This window comes from Carassius carassius, chromosome 25 (assembly GCF_963082965.1).
Source record: "Carassius carassius chromosome 25, fCarCar2.1, whole genome shotgun sequence".
Classification (NCBI taxonomy): Eukaryota; Metazoa; Chordata; class Actinopteri; order Cypriniformes; family Cyprinidae; genus Carassius; species Carassius carassius.
The window spans coordinates 8,348,821-8,368,509 of NC_081779.1; the positions used below are offsets into that span (position 1 = coordinate 8,348,821).

The 19,689-nt window shown below is 36.9% G+C and overlaps 1 protein-coding gene across 3 annotated transcripts in view; it reads right to left on the bottom strand.

Annotated features, from left to right (window-relative positions):
* Positions 1–19,689, bottom strand: part of LOC132104074 (glutamate receptor ionotropic, NMDA 2D-like) — a 105,016-nt gene that overhangs the window by 55,367 nt on the left and 29,960 nt on the right. For all 3 annotated transcript variants that reach the window (XM_059509282.1, XM_059509279.1, XM_059509280.1), the window contains 3 exons: positions 14,784–15,112; positions 2,981–3,095; positions 1,659–1,864 (listed from right to left, as the gene is read on the bottom strand). In XM_059509282.1, coding sequence (XP_059365265.1) covers positions 1,659–1,864; positions 2,981–3,095; positions 14,784–15,112 — 650 coding nt within the window. The remainder of the gene's footprint in view (positions 1–1,658; positions 1,865–2,980; positions 3,096–14,783; positions 15,113–19,689) is intronic.

Sequence of the window (19,689 nt, forward strand, 5' to 3'; positions counted from 1 at the left end):
CAAATTCCGCCGTGTAAATAGCAAATCCTTCATGGCACGAGTGCAACTGGCTCTTAAAGGGAATGGAAGATGAGACTCTGACTGGTTTATTGCACGTTACGCCCAAAAAACACCCATTACTCATTAAGAGAAAAGGGACAACCCATTTAGACCATGCGCCTGGGCGTGTCAACAGTTTTTCCATCGTTAAAATAGCAAAAGTGGATTTGGACACGCCCTGAGTGCACCTGCGCCGTGCGCTTTACACTTTCCATTTAGATATTTAAAATAGGGCCCTAAGATTACCAGAAAAAAAGTGAAATACTTCGCGTAAAAAGTTGAAATATTACAAGAATAAAGTCAAAATACTTCGAGAATAAAGTTGAAATGTTTCAAGAATAAAGTCGAAATTATGAGAATAAAGTCGAAATAACAAGAATAAAGTCGAAATACTTTGAGAATAAAGTCGTAATACTGCGAGAATAAAGTCAAAATATTTTGAGAATTTAAATCGAAGAAATTAAAGTTATATTATTTTGAGAGTAGGCCTTTATTGCGCATGTAAATGTCCTGGATTGAGAGCATGGGGAGAAGTTGCAGGCCACCGGAATTGATTTGAATATTGTTGCATCCAAATGGCTGCATCACCTTACTAGGATGAGGAAGAGTCAGTATCAAGGACTCGCGGAAACAACTTAATATCAAGAATATGATATTTATTAACAGACTGAACAGGAACAACTTTTTATCTTAACATCAGCTCACACACCCAATCGACATTCCTTTGGGGGCTGCTGTAGCTCTCTTATTTAACACTTTTTTTAATACAATACAAATATATGTGGGATTATTAGCAGAAATCATACTGTGTCATATTCGCAGGGACAGTATGCTTGGAAATAATATTTCATATTTTCCATTGCATTCATTATTTGTAAAGTGCCAGCCACCCAATAGCAATAAGATTTGTGCTTTTGATAGACCTACTTTTAATTTCTCAGCTTTCAAAATCAGTTTTATAGCGAAACACAAATTGTGTCTTAGAATGTGTTTTTCAAGCTCTTTAATGATCAGATCGCTGTATTTATGTGAAACAATTCATTAAATTAAATGTTTTCTTAAGTTTTCTTTGTGAAAATTCGAAATAAGTGAAAATTTATTCTCATAATATTTTGACTTTAATCTCGTAATATTTCAACTTTATTCTTGTAGTTTTATGACTTTATTCTCGAAACATTTCGTCTTTATTCTCCTAATATTTCAACTTTATTCTCATAGTATTATGACTTTATTCTCGAAACATTTTAACTTTATTCTCGTAATATTCGACTTTAATCTCGTAATCTTAGATTAAAAATTTTTTATAACATGGAACTAAAACGCTGTCGTAGAAATAATATAGATTTTTTTTTTGTGATTGAGAAATTCTGCATTTACATAGAGTAAATGAAGTAAAGTGCTCTAACATAGAACTATCCTTGATCAACCTCTTCCATTTATATGTGCATTTCTAATTTATTCAAATTCCGTAAGTGCCAGTGACAGGACAGGAAATGAATGCCCCTGGGGTAATGTGAATGTAATTTGCAATATCTGCATATTCACTGACACATTTGCCAAAGTGATAACCCCAAAGGTTGAACATTTCCAGTCTAAAAATCCACAGACTGAACCTTGACCTGTTGTTGAGTGGCAGACGGCATGGCACAGAGTCTCTGATACAAGAGCCTGTTCCAGGATCAGCAGGCTCTACAATGACAAACGGCCTCTCCTCCAGAGTAACCACACGCAGGTGCTGGGAGTCATCCAGAGGTTTGAGGAACAGGCCGTAACGGGACCAGGGAGGGTAACGCAGACGGAGCACTCCATTTTCCCACCAACCTACCTACAACAATAAGAAGATACCATTAAAATGACACAAAAACATTTCTGAGACTTCAGACAGATGCAGAATATTTCATAGTGGCACGTTGAATATGACTGGTGTAGGCATCTGACATTTTCAACACAGTTTGTGAATGTAGTGCCAAGTTTATTAAGTAAGAAACTGAAGCTGAATCACATATAAAATGTCTGTCTTCCCAAATGACAGCTATTTTATCTTTCAACAAGTCATGTAAACCCAAACCTTTCAAAGCTACTGCAGCATGGCACCTTTTTAACCTCACACGATTCCCAATCCCAAGTGTTAACCATCCGTCAGTAAACATGACCATTAAATATAATAAACTAATATACTTTTGTTCTAGCTCGACAATGAATGATTTCAATTTCTGCAGCTCCACTGGCACGGTTCTGAAACCAGCCACTAAAAGTGCATGAATACCAAAAACGTTCCTGCAAAAATCTATTATTTCTTATGGCTTATTGACGTTTGCCAGGAAAATGCTGTACTTTACGTGCAATCATTTGCAATTGCCACTCAATTGCATTCAAGTGCATTGCTCTGTAAACAATTTCCCTTTCGAGAGTAATTTAAACTAACAGACAAGTTATTGGGAAAACAGGAACGTTGTGAATTACACAATAAAACATAAATAAGCATGTATAAAAAAAGGTATGACCTGCAGACTATTCATTTTTATAACTTTATTTTTACCATGAATTCATACATTTTTAATAGAAGGAGAGAGAGATTACAGTGAACTGCAGGTTGATAATTTTGCTGCATTATATCATAAATGTACTAAAAGTATATCAAAAATCAAGCTTAGTTACGTTAATAACACAGTTTATACATTATAATACAATTAAAAAAATTGTGTCAATGCAACTTTCGGGCTTTGCACAAAATGTATTGTAATGTAATGCAAATGTGCATATATTTATTGTTTGATGCACTTCAGTCCCTTCTGTATGTGACACAACGATTCATTTCGAATGCATTCTACACCAGTCACAAGGCAAAATGTGATCTCACTTGGGAGCTGCATTTAAAACAGTTCAGTGATAACCATGAATGTCTAAACACTTTTAAGCATACTAATGGCTCCACCCCTACCTCCTCCCAGCCTCTTCCTGCAGTGTAGGAGATTACATCCAGGAGCGGATTTGCCAGATAACCATCATTATTAAAGGAATAGTCCCGTCCAGATAGAGTTATGTTACTGAAAAACCTGCAGGAGGAGAAGAGGGGGAAAAAAGCGGGGTGATAAAGGAGGAGTCTGAGTGAAAGTGATAAAGAGAAGGAGAGAGTGCAGTAAGAGATAAAGAGTGATAGATGGGAGTTCCATTAGTCACCTCTCCACTTGGGGTGGTGTGTGTGATTTGTGCTGAATACTTAAGGGATTCTTAAGCAAACCCTCTCTGCTGAACATTAAACAGAAATGACAACACTGAATCGCAATGAACATAAAAAAGACATTCATTTACAGAACGACCGAAAACTCAAGATATGACTGCCTAACCAAATAAATCAATAAATCAATGAATGCAGAAGAAAAGAGACTGAATGGAAGGATTAAAAAAACAAATGCAGAAAGTAAAGCTGAATGAACGAACAAACAAGCTAAATTTTGAATGAAATATGAATGAAAAAAATAGTTGATGAATTAATGAATAGCTAGGGTGAATGTATACTGCATTTGTGAGGAGATAAAAAATACCTTGGAAAAAGGGTAGATGGATGCATAAATGAATTTTGCAAAATGAAGGGTGCTGAAAGATGAATTTCCCAGATGTATAAATTAGGAAATGAATAAGCAGAGAGAAAAGATGGATGAACAGTCGGATACAATATGAATGAGAGTAAAAAGGATCAACTTCATGAATAAACGTATATCTGCCTAACCAAATGAATTAATCAATTAATTAATACAGAAAAAGACAAAAAAAGGCTGAATGAATGAGTAACAAACAAGCAAAATTTTGAATGAAAAAAATGGATGAATGAAACAACAAATAAACGAAGGAGAGGCGCATCTATTTGTGAATTGATAAATAATATATGGATTTTATTTATAGAAATTAGAAAATAAATAGATACTTTTGGAAGAAAGGGTAAATTCATAGATGAATAAAAAATTAAGGGTACTGAAAGATTACATGAATGTGTAAATTAGGGAATTAATAATAATAATAATAGTCAAGTCAAGTCACCTTTATTTATATAGCGCTTTAAACAAAATACATTGCGTCAAAGCAACTGAACAACATTCATTAGGAAAACAGTGTGTCAATAATGCAAAATGACAGTTAAAGGCAGTTCATCATTGAACTCAGTGATGTCATCTCTGTTCAGTTTAAATAGTGTCTGTGCATTTATTTGCAATCAAGTCAACGATATCGCTGTAGATGAAGTGTCCCCAACTAAGCAAGCCAGAGGCGACAGCGCCAAGGAACCGAAACTCCATCGGTGACAGAATGGAGAAAAAAACCTTGGGAGAAACCAGGCTCAGTTGGGGGGCCAGTTCTCCTCTGACCAGACGAAACCAATAGTTCAATTCAAGGCTTCAGCAAAGTCAGATTGTCCTGGTGGTCGTCTGAGACAAGGTCTTTACAGGGGATCTGTATCTGGGGCTCTAGTTGTCCTGGTCTCCGCTGTCTTTCAGGGCAGTACAGGTCCTTTCTAGGTGCTGATCCAGCATCTGGTCTGGATATGTACTGGATCCGGGTGACTGCAGTGACCCTCTGATCTGGATACAGACTGGATCTGGTGGCTACGGTGACCTCGGAATAAGAGAGAAACAGACAAATATTAGCGTAGATGCCATTCTTCTAATGATGTAGCAAGTACATCGGGTGTTATGGGAAGTGTTCCCGGTTCCGGTTTACCTAATTAATGCAGCCTAAAAATCCTTTAACAGATTTGGATATTAAAAGCATATTAGTATGTTATGTGTAAGCCAGGTTAAAGAGATGGGTCTTTAATCTACATTTAAACTGCAAGAGTGTGTCTGCCTCCCGAACAATGTTAGGTAAGTTATTCCAGAGTTTAGGCACCAAATAGGAAAAGGATCTGCCGCCCACAGTTGATTTTGATATTCTAGGTATTATCAAATTGCCTGAGTTTTGAGAACGTAGCGGACATAGAGGATTATAATGTAAAAGGAGCTCATTCAAATACTGAGGTGCTAAACCATTCAGGGCTTTATAAGTAATAAGCAATATTTTAAAATCTATACGATGTTTGATAGGGAGCCAGTGCAGTGTTGACAGGACCGTGGTAATATGGTCATACTTCCTGGTTCTAGTAAGAACTCTTGCTGCTGCATTTTGGACTAGCTGTAGTTTGTTTACTAAGCGTGCAGAACAACCACCCAATAAAGCATTACAATAATCTAACCTTGAGGTCATAAATGCATGGATTAACATTTCTGCATTTGACATTGAGAGCATAGGCCGTAATAATAAAAAGTAAACAGAAAAAGATGGATGAATGGACAGGTCAAATAAAAAAATTTAATCAGGAATTATACTATCAACTATCAATAAATAAACAAATGGGATGAATGAATGATAAAAATGAAGAATGGACAAAAGGGTAAAAATGAATGAATGAAAAAATAGAGAAAAAACGTGTTTAAACTGCACTCATGGAATAAATAGGGGAATTCAGAATAAACTGATAAAATTTGTATTTATTTATGTTTTCACTTATTTTGAAAAAAATTATGATGGATGCATGAAAAAAGCAAGGGTAAACAAAAGGATAACCTTCACAGAGGAATGACTGAATGAGTCTATAAAAGAGGAACTGGGTGGATGGAGGATGAATGACGTGCCCTAAGGCACTGCTGCCACAGCTCCGACTGCACTTTTATCACACTTCCAGATCGGCGGCAAGACACTGCAGTCATCTTGCCAGTGGCTTGTTTTCAATATTCAGTGTTAGGATGCTGCCGAGATGCTCTTGTTAGTGGCCATGACAACTAGGAGCACGAGAGTAGCACTGAACCTCTAGAACAGACGCGAAACGTGAACATCACAACAGAGTATCTTTCTCCGCTGCGCGTGTGGAAGCTGCTCCTCTGGTTGGGCATTTGTCAGCAGTTTTCTTTACACTGCTTATGTGGTAATGGCCAGAGAAAAAGACTCTTTCAATCAGCTTGTATTTTCATTTTTTTATTTTAGCCCATCAATGCACTGGACGCTCTGCTTGTTTTTATGACACGTCTCATGAGTCTTCCCACTTCAATCTTTGGGAGAAATTGTACTTGATATCTGATCCATAATTTATGTCAGGGTCTATATAATAGATTATGTTCATTTCAAAAGCGACGGATGCAATGACAGCTACAGTGGGCTTCTGGTTTAATGCCCTGTTTAATAGATTGTGAGGAATATTGCTTAGCTAAACTTAATTCCTCCATCTTGAAACGGCACACTAAACACCTTTAGAAATACAAAATGATGATTCTAAAAAGCACAGTTTATTTATAAGGGAATCATATTCGAGTTTACAAATCACTCTCAAACTTCTTTGATCAATCACACTTCGGCAATTAAAGAAAACGCCCAATTCTGAATAATTAATTTTTCCTCGCACTCATTTCGAGAGTGCAATGGAGAGTGTGACAATCTTAACAACCTCGAGTCGGTGATGCCAGCACTCACACTTTCCTCGTTCCCTCACTCTAGACCCCTGTAAGGTTGTCATAGCGACACAGCCATTGACATTACATGTGTTCTGCTAATGCCTTACGTTGAGGGGTGAACAAACAACCTAAAGCACAGCACGTGGCAGAATACAGATGTCACTTGTGTCAGCACAATGAAGATGTGAAAGAGAGAGGCAGGAAAAGGAAGGGAGCGTGAGCCTGACACAAAATGGAAATGTAGCAGTGATGTACTGTCACATGGAATGTGAAATGAAGCAGTGGGGGGAAAGTGTGTGGCACACACACCAGGACAGGAGAAGGAGAGATGTGGAACGTTTAAACATCAGAGGGGTGTTTAAACATCAGAAACATTTGAGGGGTTTTAATGTGTTCATTAAAGCTGCATGAGTATGGTGATGAGCAGAGGCACTGCCCTCTGCAGCTGTGTGTGTTTGAAAGAGGGAGCATCTCGAAGCAATATGGCTGTATACACTCACAAGATGGTTTCCATATGATCAAAAGTAATAAAGAGAGAGAGGCTATGGAATCTAGTGAGATTTAGACAGCATTTTTGGGGTTCACGGACAGGTTCAAAAGTTAATCTAAATGGCTAAAAATGCTTTCTCTGTAAGAATGTTCATGCTCACCCATGATGATGCCCAAAAACATAAGTAGGAAGGAACATTCAAATATGCCTACTAAATTTCAAAAGTGCTGTCGGAAGGAATGTTCAGGCTCACCTGTGATACCCAAAACGCTTTCTAGGCACAATTAAGATGCCTGTGATGCTCAAAAAGGGACTCTAGGGTTATCCAGCCAAAATAACATTCTAACGGGCCTCAAAAGATGTAGACACGAATGCAACATTCAAACACATTCATCTAGTGAATTTTTACATGCAACAGTTGAAAATCTGTGCAATAGAATGCAAAAAAAGAGTTCTGTTTGAACTGTCCCCAATGATGCCTATGGACATTCAACATTCCTATCCTGCTTAAAAATGCTGCTTGTTGAAAACGTCTGGGTTGGAGCATTCAAATACATACATTTTGCTCAAAAATGGTCAATGTAGGAATGTTTGAAAGCATCCACAATGTAACATTTTCATGTGCTTAATACCTCAAAATAACGAATCTAAAAATCATCCCCCAAAATATTGGCTAAGGACAAGTAATGTGCCCAAGGTGCCCAAAAATGCGGTTCGTAGTAACGGTCTAGGTTGGAGGCTTCAAACACATCATGTCCAAAAAAGCAGTCAAATGTTCCAATGATGCCCAAAAAAGGCCTGTAAGGTTATCTAAAGCTGTCTTGGCAGGAACACTCTACCAATGCCTGCTGTCTATGAATATTTGAAATACTGTGCATATACTGCCCAAAACTGCTGCTTGCTTAAATGGAATATGTCAGTGTCTTCAAATATATCTATAATTCTAAAAACAATTCATTTTCAGAAATGTTTAAAAGCACACATGATGGAACATTTGCATGTGCCTAATGCCTAAATATGCGTTTAGGAACATTTGAATATGCCCGTGATGTCCAAAAATTGTGGGATCCTTCAAATGCATCTATAGTATAGTGCCAAATTGTAGAAATGTTTGAATATACCTGCAATACAAAAAAACTAAATCCAGGTAGCAATGTTCAAAACTGCAGTCAAAGAATGTGCAGCTGCCCAAAAATATTATTTGTAGAAACAGTCTAGCTAGGATCCTTCGAATGCATTATGTCCAAATGATACCTATGATATCAGTGTAATTTGATCCCAAAAATGGTATAATATTTGAATGCATCTACAATATGATGGCCAAAAACGAAGCCTATGCAGGAAAAGAAGGAATATTTGAATGCACCCATACAGGAAAGTTGCAATGTGCCTGTGACGTCCAAAAAAAAATGTCTAGATAAGCAGCTCACTAGGTTTTGAAATGCAACCAGAGAGAGAGAGAGAGGAAGTTGGCCAAGTTGGCTGAAGACATCGATACTGCTGCGACATCCTGCACAGACAGCATGAGTTAATAGGAGGAAGTGGGCGTAAGAGTGAGTGAATGAGGGATGGAGCAGACCTTGAGTGAGTGAAAAAGTGAGAGTAAGATTGAGTTTGAGTGTTTGTGGGTGAAGCTGGGTGGCTGCGAGATCAGTTCCGCTGGTGACAGTCTGTGATATTTCCCCCTGCATTCGGCGCACCATAACCAATTATCCTATTTACATGCAAAGCGACACTGTATGCATGCTTCTTTAGAGCTGCCCACAGGGGGAAGACAGGAGTGGAGAGGAAAAATTAAGGGATGAAAAGCAGGGGGACGGGAAAGAATGAGTGCAAGAGTGAACGAAGAGTATGACATGAAATGGAAAGAAATGAAATTAGAGCGGGGACATAATGTCGAGAAGGACAGTTATTATGAAAGAGTGCAAGGACTGAGAAATGCAAGGGCATGAAAGTGTGGGTGGACGTGAAAAAGAGGCAAAATAAAAATGACAGGAAAACGAGTAGGGGGATTTGAGAGACTAAAAGAAATCAAAACAATGAGAAACGAGAAAAACAGCCCAAAAAGAGGGTGAAAAGGTTGAAAGGAGAAAGGCAATGAAGGGTGAATAACAGTGGGCAGGAGTGCAGGTGAGCATTCATCACACTCCATTAACTTAAGCAGTAACAAAAAGTTAGCAGTAGGGGGCAACAGGTCTGTTCTGATATGCTTACTCATAGCAATGCCAGCACTCTTGTCTCCTGCTCTAGCCTCTAATGGCTGATTTAGGAACAGCTCTCGGCTCATCTGCTTCAGGATTTAATCTGGAGTGACTGCATTATACTGTTCCCAGAGCAGACGTTCATATGGTGAGATGGTCAGACGAATCTGAATAATATACAGTAACCGTATATGTAATCTGTGAACTAGTGCCATTGATTGACTGCTGATAGTGCTGGAATATAATGAGGATAGAGAAATATAAATCAAATCGATATTCCATTATTTCATCAACTCAAAAGTGGATTGTAGATAAATCCTATTCATACTAGAAGGTGTTTTGTAACTCTCAAATATCAAGTATCGGTGGTTCATATGGCTCAGAAAACTTCATCAATATCAAACAAAATAAGGCAAGATGATCCATGAATCTCACCACACTTGTGAAAAATTTTCAGGTCATATTTCTATGGGAGCCCATTTCTGCCACAGAATAAAAACTTAAAAAGGGAATGGTGACTTTTAATCTTGTAGTTCTGATTTATTTCTCAGAATTCTGTTTACATCTCACAAATCCTTATTTATTTATTTTTTTGTATGGAAGCCTGTTTCTGGCACAGAATAAACTTTTTTTTTTCAGATTTGAGATACTGTATATACTCAGAATCGCAAGTAAAATATCACAATACAGTGGTGCAGGTATGACATCAGAACCCAGAAGACTAATTTGCCGCTACTTCCTTTAAGATTTTCCTATGGGGTTTTATAACGGAATAAAGCCTGTGGCAAACATAACTTGACGATACTTTGATGTTTTGTTCTGCAACAATCTGCACACATACCCCAAACTGTCTTATCTACTGTAGTTATCTATTAGACATACATTTAAAAAAATAAACATAACAGCTTCAAAATTTGCATTTCAGTATGGTTGTGTGCAGCTTATAAGTTGTTGAACAAAATGTCAAAGTATTATCAAATTATGTTGACCACAGGCTTTAATTTTACTCATAAATTTAAAAACTCCACTATTAAATCCCATAGGAAAATCTTGAAGAAACCAGAGGCAAATTAGACTTCTGGGTTCTGACATCATACCTGTGCCACTCTATTGTGAGATCAAAAGTAACAACTACCTTTATTTTTTATTCCATGGCGGAAACAGGCTTTCATATCTTACAAATGAAACTCAAAATAAAAGAATAAGAAAATATATTTAGCTTAAAGAAAAGGTAGCCTTTTTGAAGGACCATTGAAGGGATAGTTCTATCAACATTTACTCAACCTCATGTCATTTCAAATCTCTATGACTTTTTTTGTCCATAAAATTAAAGCTAATGGGGTCCAAATGAACACCGTCTTTGCATCATGACATTATTTTCTTGACAATTTCCCTCAAATTGTCATTATCACAACGTGGCAAAGAAACAACAACAACAAAAAACACACACACTCACTCATTACTGTACTGTTAAACAAATAATGGCGTATTATTAAATTGGTAAGGTCATTTAATGATTTCCTAATGAGAATCACCATTGAAAATAATGAGAATTACCAAGAAATTCAAAAGTAAAATATCCTGATATACAGCTGTAATGAGAACGTGGAATGGAAATATGCTTAATTGTCATAAAAAATAATGTCACAGTGTTACAATCTTAATAGTACTAAAAATAGGCATGATGCAAACTAAATTTTTTTTTTCTGGGGGTTGGAACTATAATATGATCCAGACATATTGGAGACCCATCGGTTTAAAAAAAAATAATCAGAGAACAAAATTGTACTCTGTGACTAACCTATAAAAAGCTACACAGAATGTGCTAATGGTGTCATATTCCTCTACTCCTTAAAGGGGTCATATGATGCGATTTTTTTTCCTTTCTCTTTGGAGTGTTACAAGCTCTTGGGGCATGAAGAAGATCTCTAAAGCTGCAAAGACTAAAGTCTCAAATCCTAAGAGATATTCTTTATAAATGGTAAATGGACTGCATTTATATAGCGCTTTCAACAGACCACATGGCCATCCATAGCGCTTTACAAGTTGCCTCACATTCACCCATTCAAACACCGACTGTGGTGTCAGCCATTTAAGGCGCCATCCAGCTCGTCGGGAGCAGTTGGGGTTAGGTGTCTTGATCAAGGACACCTCAACACTTGGTCAGGTGGAGCCGGGGATTGAACCACCAACCTTCCGGTTTGTAGACAACCTACATGAACCACTGAGCCACTGCCACCCAGTCTAACCTACTCTAGACTGCTCAAAAATGTTAAGACTCGTCCACACTCTCCTAAAACGTCTCGTTCTAACACACCCCTACATCTCTACGTCACTAAGTGGAAAGATGTGTATAAGGGCGCCCAAATGTACACACAAAGAAAGAAGGCGTATTCCCTCTTATTCCCTCGGTTGCTGCCGCTGCCATTTCGTCAATGTGTTTTATTGTCAAAGCCTTCCAAGCTTCTGATTCACAGCCTGTAAGTACATTATTTATATTGAAATAATTTGCCAGTGATGATTCAAATGCGAGTTTTGAGCAGTCTAGAGTAGGCTTGTTTGTTGTTTCTCAGATCACAAATGCAGACATGGTTTTATGCTTACACAGAGCGATTCACAACGTAACGTGTAAAAAGACAGTATAAGTCATTATAATCAGTAATTATGTCCCAACTAGATGAAACAAATGCCTCGTTTGTAATGGGTTTTTATTGGTTTTGTCTCGTCAAGTGATGTCCAAATCGCAAACAGAGAGGAGTAGAGCAGAGCAGAGTGGTCTCATGCTACTGGCCTGGGAGACATATGCTAAGGGACGTAACATTCCCGTCACACGTTTGAGTCATTCGGACAAACACAACGCACTGGATAGCTGGCAAATCAGAGCACACCTTGCTTTTAAGACCGATGAGCCTTGTAAAAATGTATGCATTTCAGAAGGTGGCGCATAGAGGAGAAACAATAATGTTCATTATATGGAAAATAATGTGTTTTTTTAACCTTAAACCGCATAAACATTGCATTACACCAAATAAACAAAATAATGTTCTTTTTAACAGCATGATGATTACAGTGTACAGGCTGTCCGTTGACTCTCTGAAGGAATAGCTGTTGCAATCATTTGAGGTAGAGAAATTTTCAGGTGAAGAGAAATTCATTTAAAATATGGATCATTTTGGTTACACCTATAGACGGTTTCATCGGGAGCACGCGCCTGGCCCTAAGTTAACTTTCGGTCTGTGTTGTGTATATTCGTCTGGCTAGCCGTGCCATCTACAAATGCAGTTAAAGATTAAGGTGATGAGTAGACTGAAGTTGGGCTCACGTGGTTGTGCTGTGGGATGTGTTTCCCAAACATTTATTTATTTGTGAAGACTCGCCACAATTTTAAAACTGATCGATTTTCCAAAAGGCTTCATTGAATAAACAAGAGCACGTACTGCACGTTTAATAATACTAATTAACTTACATTTATATGTTTAAATATCAAAACGAGGCACGGGCATCGATTTGCCTTTTCATTAAGTCCGCCTGATTTACACAGTAAACATATTTTGTTTATCATCAAAAAAATATCTACTCTAGACTAGAGGGACCTGGCTGTTGTTATTGATTCTATTTGGAAGTCTACAGGAAGTTAGGGCCACAAAAGCGTGCATGCGGAGTAACGGTTATTTATGTTGTTGCCGTTGAAACCGTCTATATGCAGATGTCACATCAAACAAAATCTGATGATTGATAATGGTGTTTGTAGAGTGGGTTGAGAGAACGCTCAATATGAAAATTAACCGGCCGGGTCAGCTAACCTAATCTGATGGCACGTTTAAGTGATTGACATTCGAAGGTGGTTAAAGGATTTATGATTCTCTCAATTCATGTCATGAACACTTCTGAGAGAGCTCCCCCCACCATAAAAGACCTTCGACAATGCTGTTTGAGGCCACAGTTTTTTGGAGCGTGATTTGTGAGAAGCATGACTGACAGGCAGCAAATCCCTGCAGTGTGGGCTATCAAACACAAATCAAACGCATGTTTAGTGTGTGTGTGTGTGTGTGTGAGACTGAACACGTGTGGCCTCATTGGGGTGATGGGTGAAAAGAGACCCAGGAAACACAACAAAGGTTTTTGGTACAGTCATCACAGTTGCACTGTTTGGCACCGCTCTTTGAATTTCTGTGCTGCAAAAGATGAAACAGGAACTTATTTTTTTTTTTTGCCGTTTATGATGCACCCGGTTTAGGGCCATTTCCTCTAACAGTGTAGTGTTCATACATAATTAACAGCAATGATGCACAGCCTGAGATTTCAGCTTGTTTTAGGAGTCTGTGGGGAGATATATTATAACAAAAATGTAATAAATATTTATTATCAAATAAATGCTTTACAATTTTTTGAGTGGAACGAACCAGGACTGGATTTGGTTCAGTACTTTTATTCTTTAAAAATGCAGCTGGACATTCTTCTCCCTGCTCAATCATGTGCAGATCATGGTTTCAAATAAATACTTGTTCATGATTATCTAATGACGTCATAAAATTAAGAGATGTGTTTTGTGGATTCAAGTTTTAGCTTACATTGAAAATGAAACTGCTTGCTAATTTCACAAATAATTACAAAGAAACATCAGGTAGCACATTAAAGGGGTCATATGATGCGATTTAATGTTTTCCTTTTGTCTTTGGAGTGTTAAAAGCTGTTCGTGCATACAGAAGATCCATAAAGTCGCAAAGATGACAGTCACAAATCCAAAGACATATTCTTCTTTATAATAGTGAACGCTCAGCCATACCTTCCTAAAATGCCTCATTCAGACACGCCCCCACATGTCTACATCACCTTGTGGGAAGATCTCCATAACACCGCCCAATATTCACGCAAAGAAAGAAGGCGTAACTTTTATTCTTATTGTAGTAATGTTGTTGCCACCACCACAATGATGTGGAGATGCTGTTAGTTTTGTTATCAAAGCCAAACTATTTTGTTTAGCCTTCCAAAAGAGAAAAGTACAACCAAAATATTCGAGTGTGTGCAGCGCATTTTACGGAGGAAAGTTTTCTGAACATGGTAAGGGGCTTAACATTTCCATCACACGCTTGAATAATTCAGCCAATCACAATGCACTGAATAGTTAGCCAATCAGAGCACACTTTTCAGAACGTTGAGCTTTGTAAAAATCGATGCATTACAGAAAGGCATTACAGAATTTTTAATTCAGTAAGGGGTAATAAAGGCTAGAATCAATGTTTCCACGAAAATATTAATTGTTCAAAAATAATAATAAGAAATGTTTCTTTAACACCAAATCAGCATTTTAGAAAAATATCATGTGCCATGGAAAACTAGAGTAATGATGCTAAAATAATGCTGAAAATTTATATTTTAAATATATTACAATAGATAATTATTATTTTATATTGCACAATGTTCACAATATTTCACAATATTACTGTTTTTACTTTTGAACCCAAAACATTTGAATGGTGGTGTATATTGTTCTTCTTTCTGTTTGTTTTTGGATGAGACAGGGATGTACACCAAACAAAGCCATGAATTTGTCAGCTATCAAGTAGATTTTCTCACCTGATCCTATCCGGCACCCTCTGTGTTTGATTTCCATCCATCATACAGTTTCCAGCATAGCTCGTCCCTCGGGCCCCACCATACTCCCTACGTAAAGCCATAGCACCGTGCGTCAATACCGACACACCCTTTGCAATTCGCCGTCGTGGCTCGTCCCTCCATCCTTGGGGTCGCACAGTGAAAACAGCCTTGGGCAGACCCTCAAGACCAAGTCCAGACAGAGCCGGGCCCACCGCAAACCACATATGTGAAGGAGTAGCCTGCCCGGATGCCCATGCAGCTTTAAAAATGTGCTCTGCCTCTTCCTGTGAGCAATATAGGAGCCTCACCTGTAAAGAGTGGCAGAGCAAGAAAGGATTAAGTATTCAAAGGAACCACTTTTTCATTTTAAAGTCGACATAAAATTATAATGCATTTACTCATTCATGGTTTTGTTGTGCATGATGATCAGTGGTGTAAATTATTGCATAGAAAAATAAGAACAAAATATATATATATATATAAAAAAAAATTCTTTAGTCATGCAAAGAATATTAAAATAAGCTAAAAAATAAATATGCTGACTTTAAGAGACACCAAAATATTAAGTAATAAATAAGCATATTAAAAAGCATCAAGCTCAATAAGCTCTTCCTGGCTCCTCATACTTCTATGATTTCAGAGATCTTCCTATCGGAACAGAGTGGTTCGGTCAGCTTGTTATACAGTACATGTACTAACTCATGTTCTTCAATATCCTTAGCATTATAAACCTCAAACCAGGGAAGTGGTGTATGAGGGCTTTTTCTTCACATGTTTCAGAAAAAGGTCAGAGAAGTCAGACATCTTAAAATTACTTTGATGTGCAGGGGTGTTGTTTTTCTTGCTGGAGATGGGTTGCTTATCCCACTTGTCGACATGTAGCCACAGGCTCCTGACAGGGAGATAAAACTACTCTTGAGGGTTGTTGACTGGTGACCTGTACTTCTCCAAAACTTCCTACAGTTAACAACTGTAGTGAAAGTAGAAGTGTGGAATCACTAGATCTTCCAGCAGGGGCAAGACTAGTCTTTGGATACTGGACTACACCCCCAGATGTTTTTTCAGTGGTCATGAGTCTTATTTATTTTTATGTGCAAAAAAGCTAAATAAATGGGCAAAAATAAATGAAAATCCTTAAAACTAAACATCTAATATTTTTGGCACTTGCAATTGATGACAATGCAAACTTTGACATGTTGTTGGCACTGTAGATGGTTCCATTCATTCACGTTTTAACCTGAGAGGCCTAAGCATTGATATTCATGATGCAATATTTAACCCTTTAACATGTCTTTATTACACGGCTCTGTGGAATACTTGATTCTGGAAGCTTTGCGTTTGTTTAGCTGATAAAATATTAAAACTTGATTCAAAATGGTGTACAATTATTTAATTATGTCATCCTGGTATTGTGGACTCACTTTTCTCATTTCTTACAAACGCAGCTGCTGCCATTTTGCTATGATTGTTTTGTGCGCTGTAATGGATTATAAGATAACTAAACTGGTAAGATTTTAAAACATTTTCGTCTTAAATCCTTTATTGCCTTAATTATTTATGTTGTGTAATAAGTGGTTTGACAGCACCGTTTCCCTTAAATGTCCGTCTAGTTTGAACTTGCCGCTTGCTCGCAACTGCTGTTCACGAAAGCTCTGCGTTCAAATATTTCAACTCAAGATCAATATTTTGCGTCTAATTATTTACTTATGTGGCAAGTAGCCGTGTAATAAGCATGGGGTCCTGATCACCCTGTCTGGGTTTATTCTGAGATAACAAACGGCTGGATGTACATTATCCCTTACACAATATATATAATATAATTTAAAGTATAATTTAAAATTAAAAAGATGTGCAAAATAAAATTTTACCACTGTTTTTAAACACTAAGTGAAAGCTTTGAATTGTAAAAAAATAAAAAATAAAAATAAAGTGATGAAAAGTGAATAAATTTAATTATTTAAGCATTTAAACACTGCAATAATTATTCATATAATATCATATTTTAAATATAATGTATTTATTTTCAATACCTATTAATAAAATTTCATGGTTATAGCAATTTTTTTTTTTTTTTAATTGTGTCAAATTTTTGTAAGTTTAATATTTCAGGTAATGCAAGCATTTTCCAACCACTAGAATATCAATAAGAATTGCGTCAGCTGACTTTGACTTCAGCGTTAATATTCTTTTTTTTCTAAATTTTTAGAGAATCGTCTGCTGTTATGTGCTGTTTTTCCCTACATTTGGCAAAAAGTATTTATTAATTCATTGCTTTATAACTGTTGCATTTCTTCCATGCAGGGTCTCTGAGGGTTTAACATGTGAAGGAGGAATGGATTATAGCCGTTTTGATAATGGAGCTTGTCGATAACATCTGCACTTTCATGTACACTGTATTTTTGTAATTTGAACAGTATTTTACTGTAAATTTCTTCAGTACTGTGAAACAATTTACTGTAAACTACTGTAAATTTACAGTAGTGAACTTACCCGCAAAAAACTGTCCAATAGCAAGGGAGATTTCTTTTTTCTTTTTTTTTTTATTGATGGTGGAAGTGGAAGGAAAAAAGGACAAAGGAGAAATGATATACCGTTAACTCAACAAAAAAGTTAGTATATTATTTCTGTTTTATGTAAAACTGAGATATTTTAAGATGTTTTCATCTGTTTACAGCAAACTGACATTATTCATCGTCTCGTTTTTCATGTCGGGAAGTGGAGCCTTTTTTTCTGACTGTCGGCCAGAATGCCGCCATAATGGTGGTAACATCGACTGGTGAGTTAATTAACGTCACGTAAATAAGTCTAAATAAACTTTAGTTAAACAGAGAAACACTTTGTACATTTTGCTGCGCTTTAATGCAAGTTAGCCAATCTAGCGAGTCTTTAAATTAACCTTTACCGCGAACTAACGTGCAATACTGAGGGGTAAAGGGGCAACACAACTGTTTTAGTGGAGATTGTAAACAGTATTTTCTAGTACTTTTTCAAATTTATAGTCTGGATGTCGTCTGCAACATCGGAGGTGTATTTTGGAGCCTCTTCTTGTGAATTGCATAGTTTCGATAACTGGTAAGTTAATGTCAGTTAGCCGAAGTCAACCATTTGAACACAGAGAAGCATAATACCTTTTCTACACTGCCTCTTTGTTGCAAGTAAGGTAATTATTTTCAAATGCAATTTAAGTTAGAAAAATGTACACCAATGTTGTATGTAACATCAGAGATGGTCCATAAATTCAGTCACAGATTCAGAACATCGAGCTGACATGAAATAATGTTACTGAGGAAAACTGAGTTAAGAAACACTACTGTTAAGTACATCTTTCTTATTTTATTTTCAAGTTTGTGGTCTTGTTGTCAAGTTGGATCGAAGGTGTGTTGGAGTCTTTTCTTGTGTTTGCTATCATAGTGGTGGTAACAACAGGTGAGCATCCACCAACTACTAAATTACGTTAGTTAAATTAGCCACGGGCTGCTGTTCTCCACTAACTCACAGAACGAGTAGACTTTTTAAAGGCAGGAATGGGCTAGCAATATACACTACTAGTCAAAAGTGTTTGATAGTAATATTGTGATAATATTGTGAAATATATATATATATATATATATTTAATATAACTGCTTTCTATTTGAATATATTTTAAAATTTAAATTTAAATTAAACTAATGCTATTTTTTTATGGGGTTGGGGTGATAAAAAAAATCATAGATTATAGCTTTTTACAGGTATAAAATGTTTAAACTAAATCAAAAGAACCTCTACAGTACTGATACTGTAAATGAGAATATGGCAATAATACTGTTAAGTAAAATACAGTAAAGACATCACTGTACTGTAAATTAAAATACAGTAATACTACTGTAATACATCCAGCTGCTAGTAAGTTACTGTAAAATTTACAGCAATCTCTTTACAGTGCGTCTGTTGGGCCCTTACTAGGGTTGTAGGGGTGGACAATTTCTGGTAAATTTCCGGAAACTTTCCAAAAATACCTGTAATATTCAAAAAAAAAAAAAAAATCCTGGAAAGTTTCCAAAATGTCTGGAATGTTTCCTAAATTGACTGGAAATGTTCCACCCTAGCCCTTACAAAAACCGAACTGACATTTAATAACTGTGAGAATTCACATTGCATCTAGCTGACCCCAATTTTTTTTTCCATGTTCTTTTCCATGCAGGAACTGTGACAGGCACTTTGAATGTGCTCCTGTATCATTCACTGATTAGGGTTAGAAAGTCTGGGTGCTTGGAAACTGTAGGGAATTAATCAGTCAATTGTTGAACATTGAGGATGTCTAATGGCATAGCCAGTCCTGTGGGGAATTGAGTTGGCCACCTTTGGTTCAGATGGAGACTGTCATTTAATGTCATGCTTCTCAGTAACATTACAGATGCCATCCCCCCTTTCGTAGGCCACGCGACCTCCTTCTCTTTGGGAGTCTTCACGTAAAGGCCAAAGAATGCAAGAGAGTGAGAGAGAGAGAAGAAAAAGAAAGAGTGGAACCAATACCTGAGTGATGTGGGAGAAGGTTAATCGAGAAATTAAGCTGGAAATATGGAGGAAGTGACTTATCAAACGCATGAGGAGCTTTACCTTATGTTGCTGATTTTGGAGTGCTGTGGAATAATTGCTCTGGGGCATTAGAGCTGTCTTTTTTTTTCTTTTTGTTGTCATATTCATATTTCTATAATTAACCAAGAATGATTTGGTAATACAGTTGTTTAATTGTGCTGGCAGAGAAGCCACTTTGAATTAAAAAGGGGGAAAAAATGAAATAAGAGCTGGTGGAGTAGGAATGATAATTCAATTAAAGGAAATTAAACCATTGAAGAGAATGAACTTGACAAATCGCAACTGAGAGAAAGAGCTTCCAGTGCAGTTC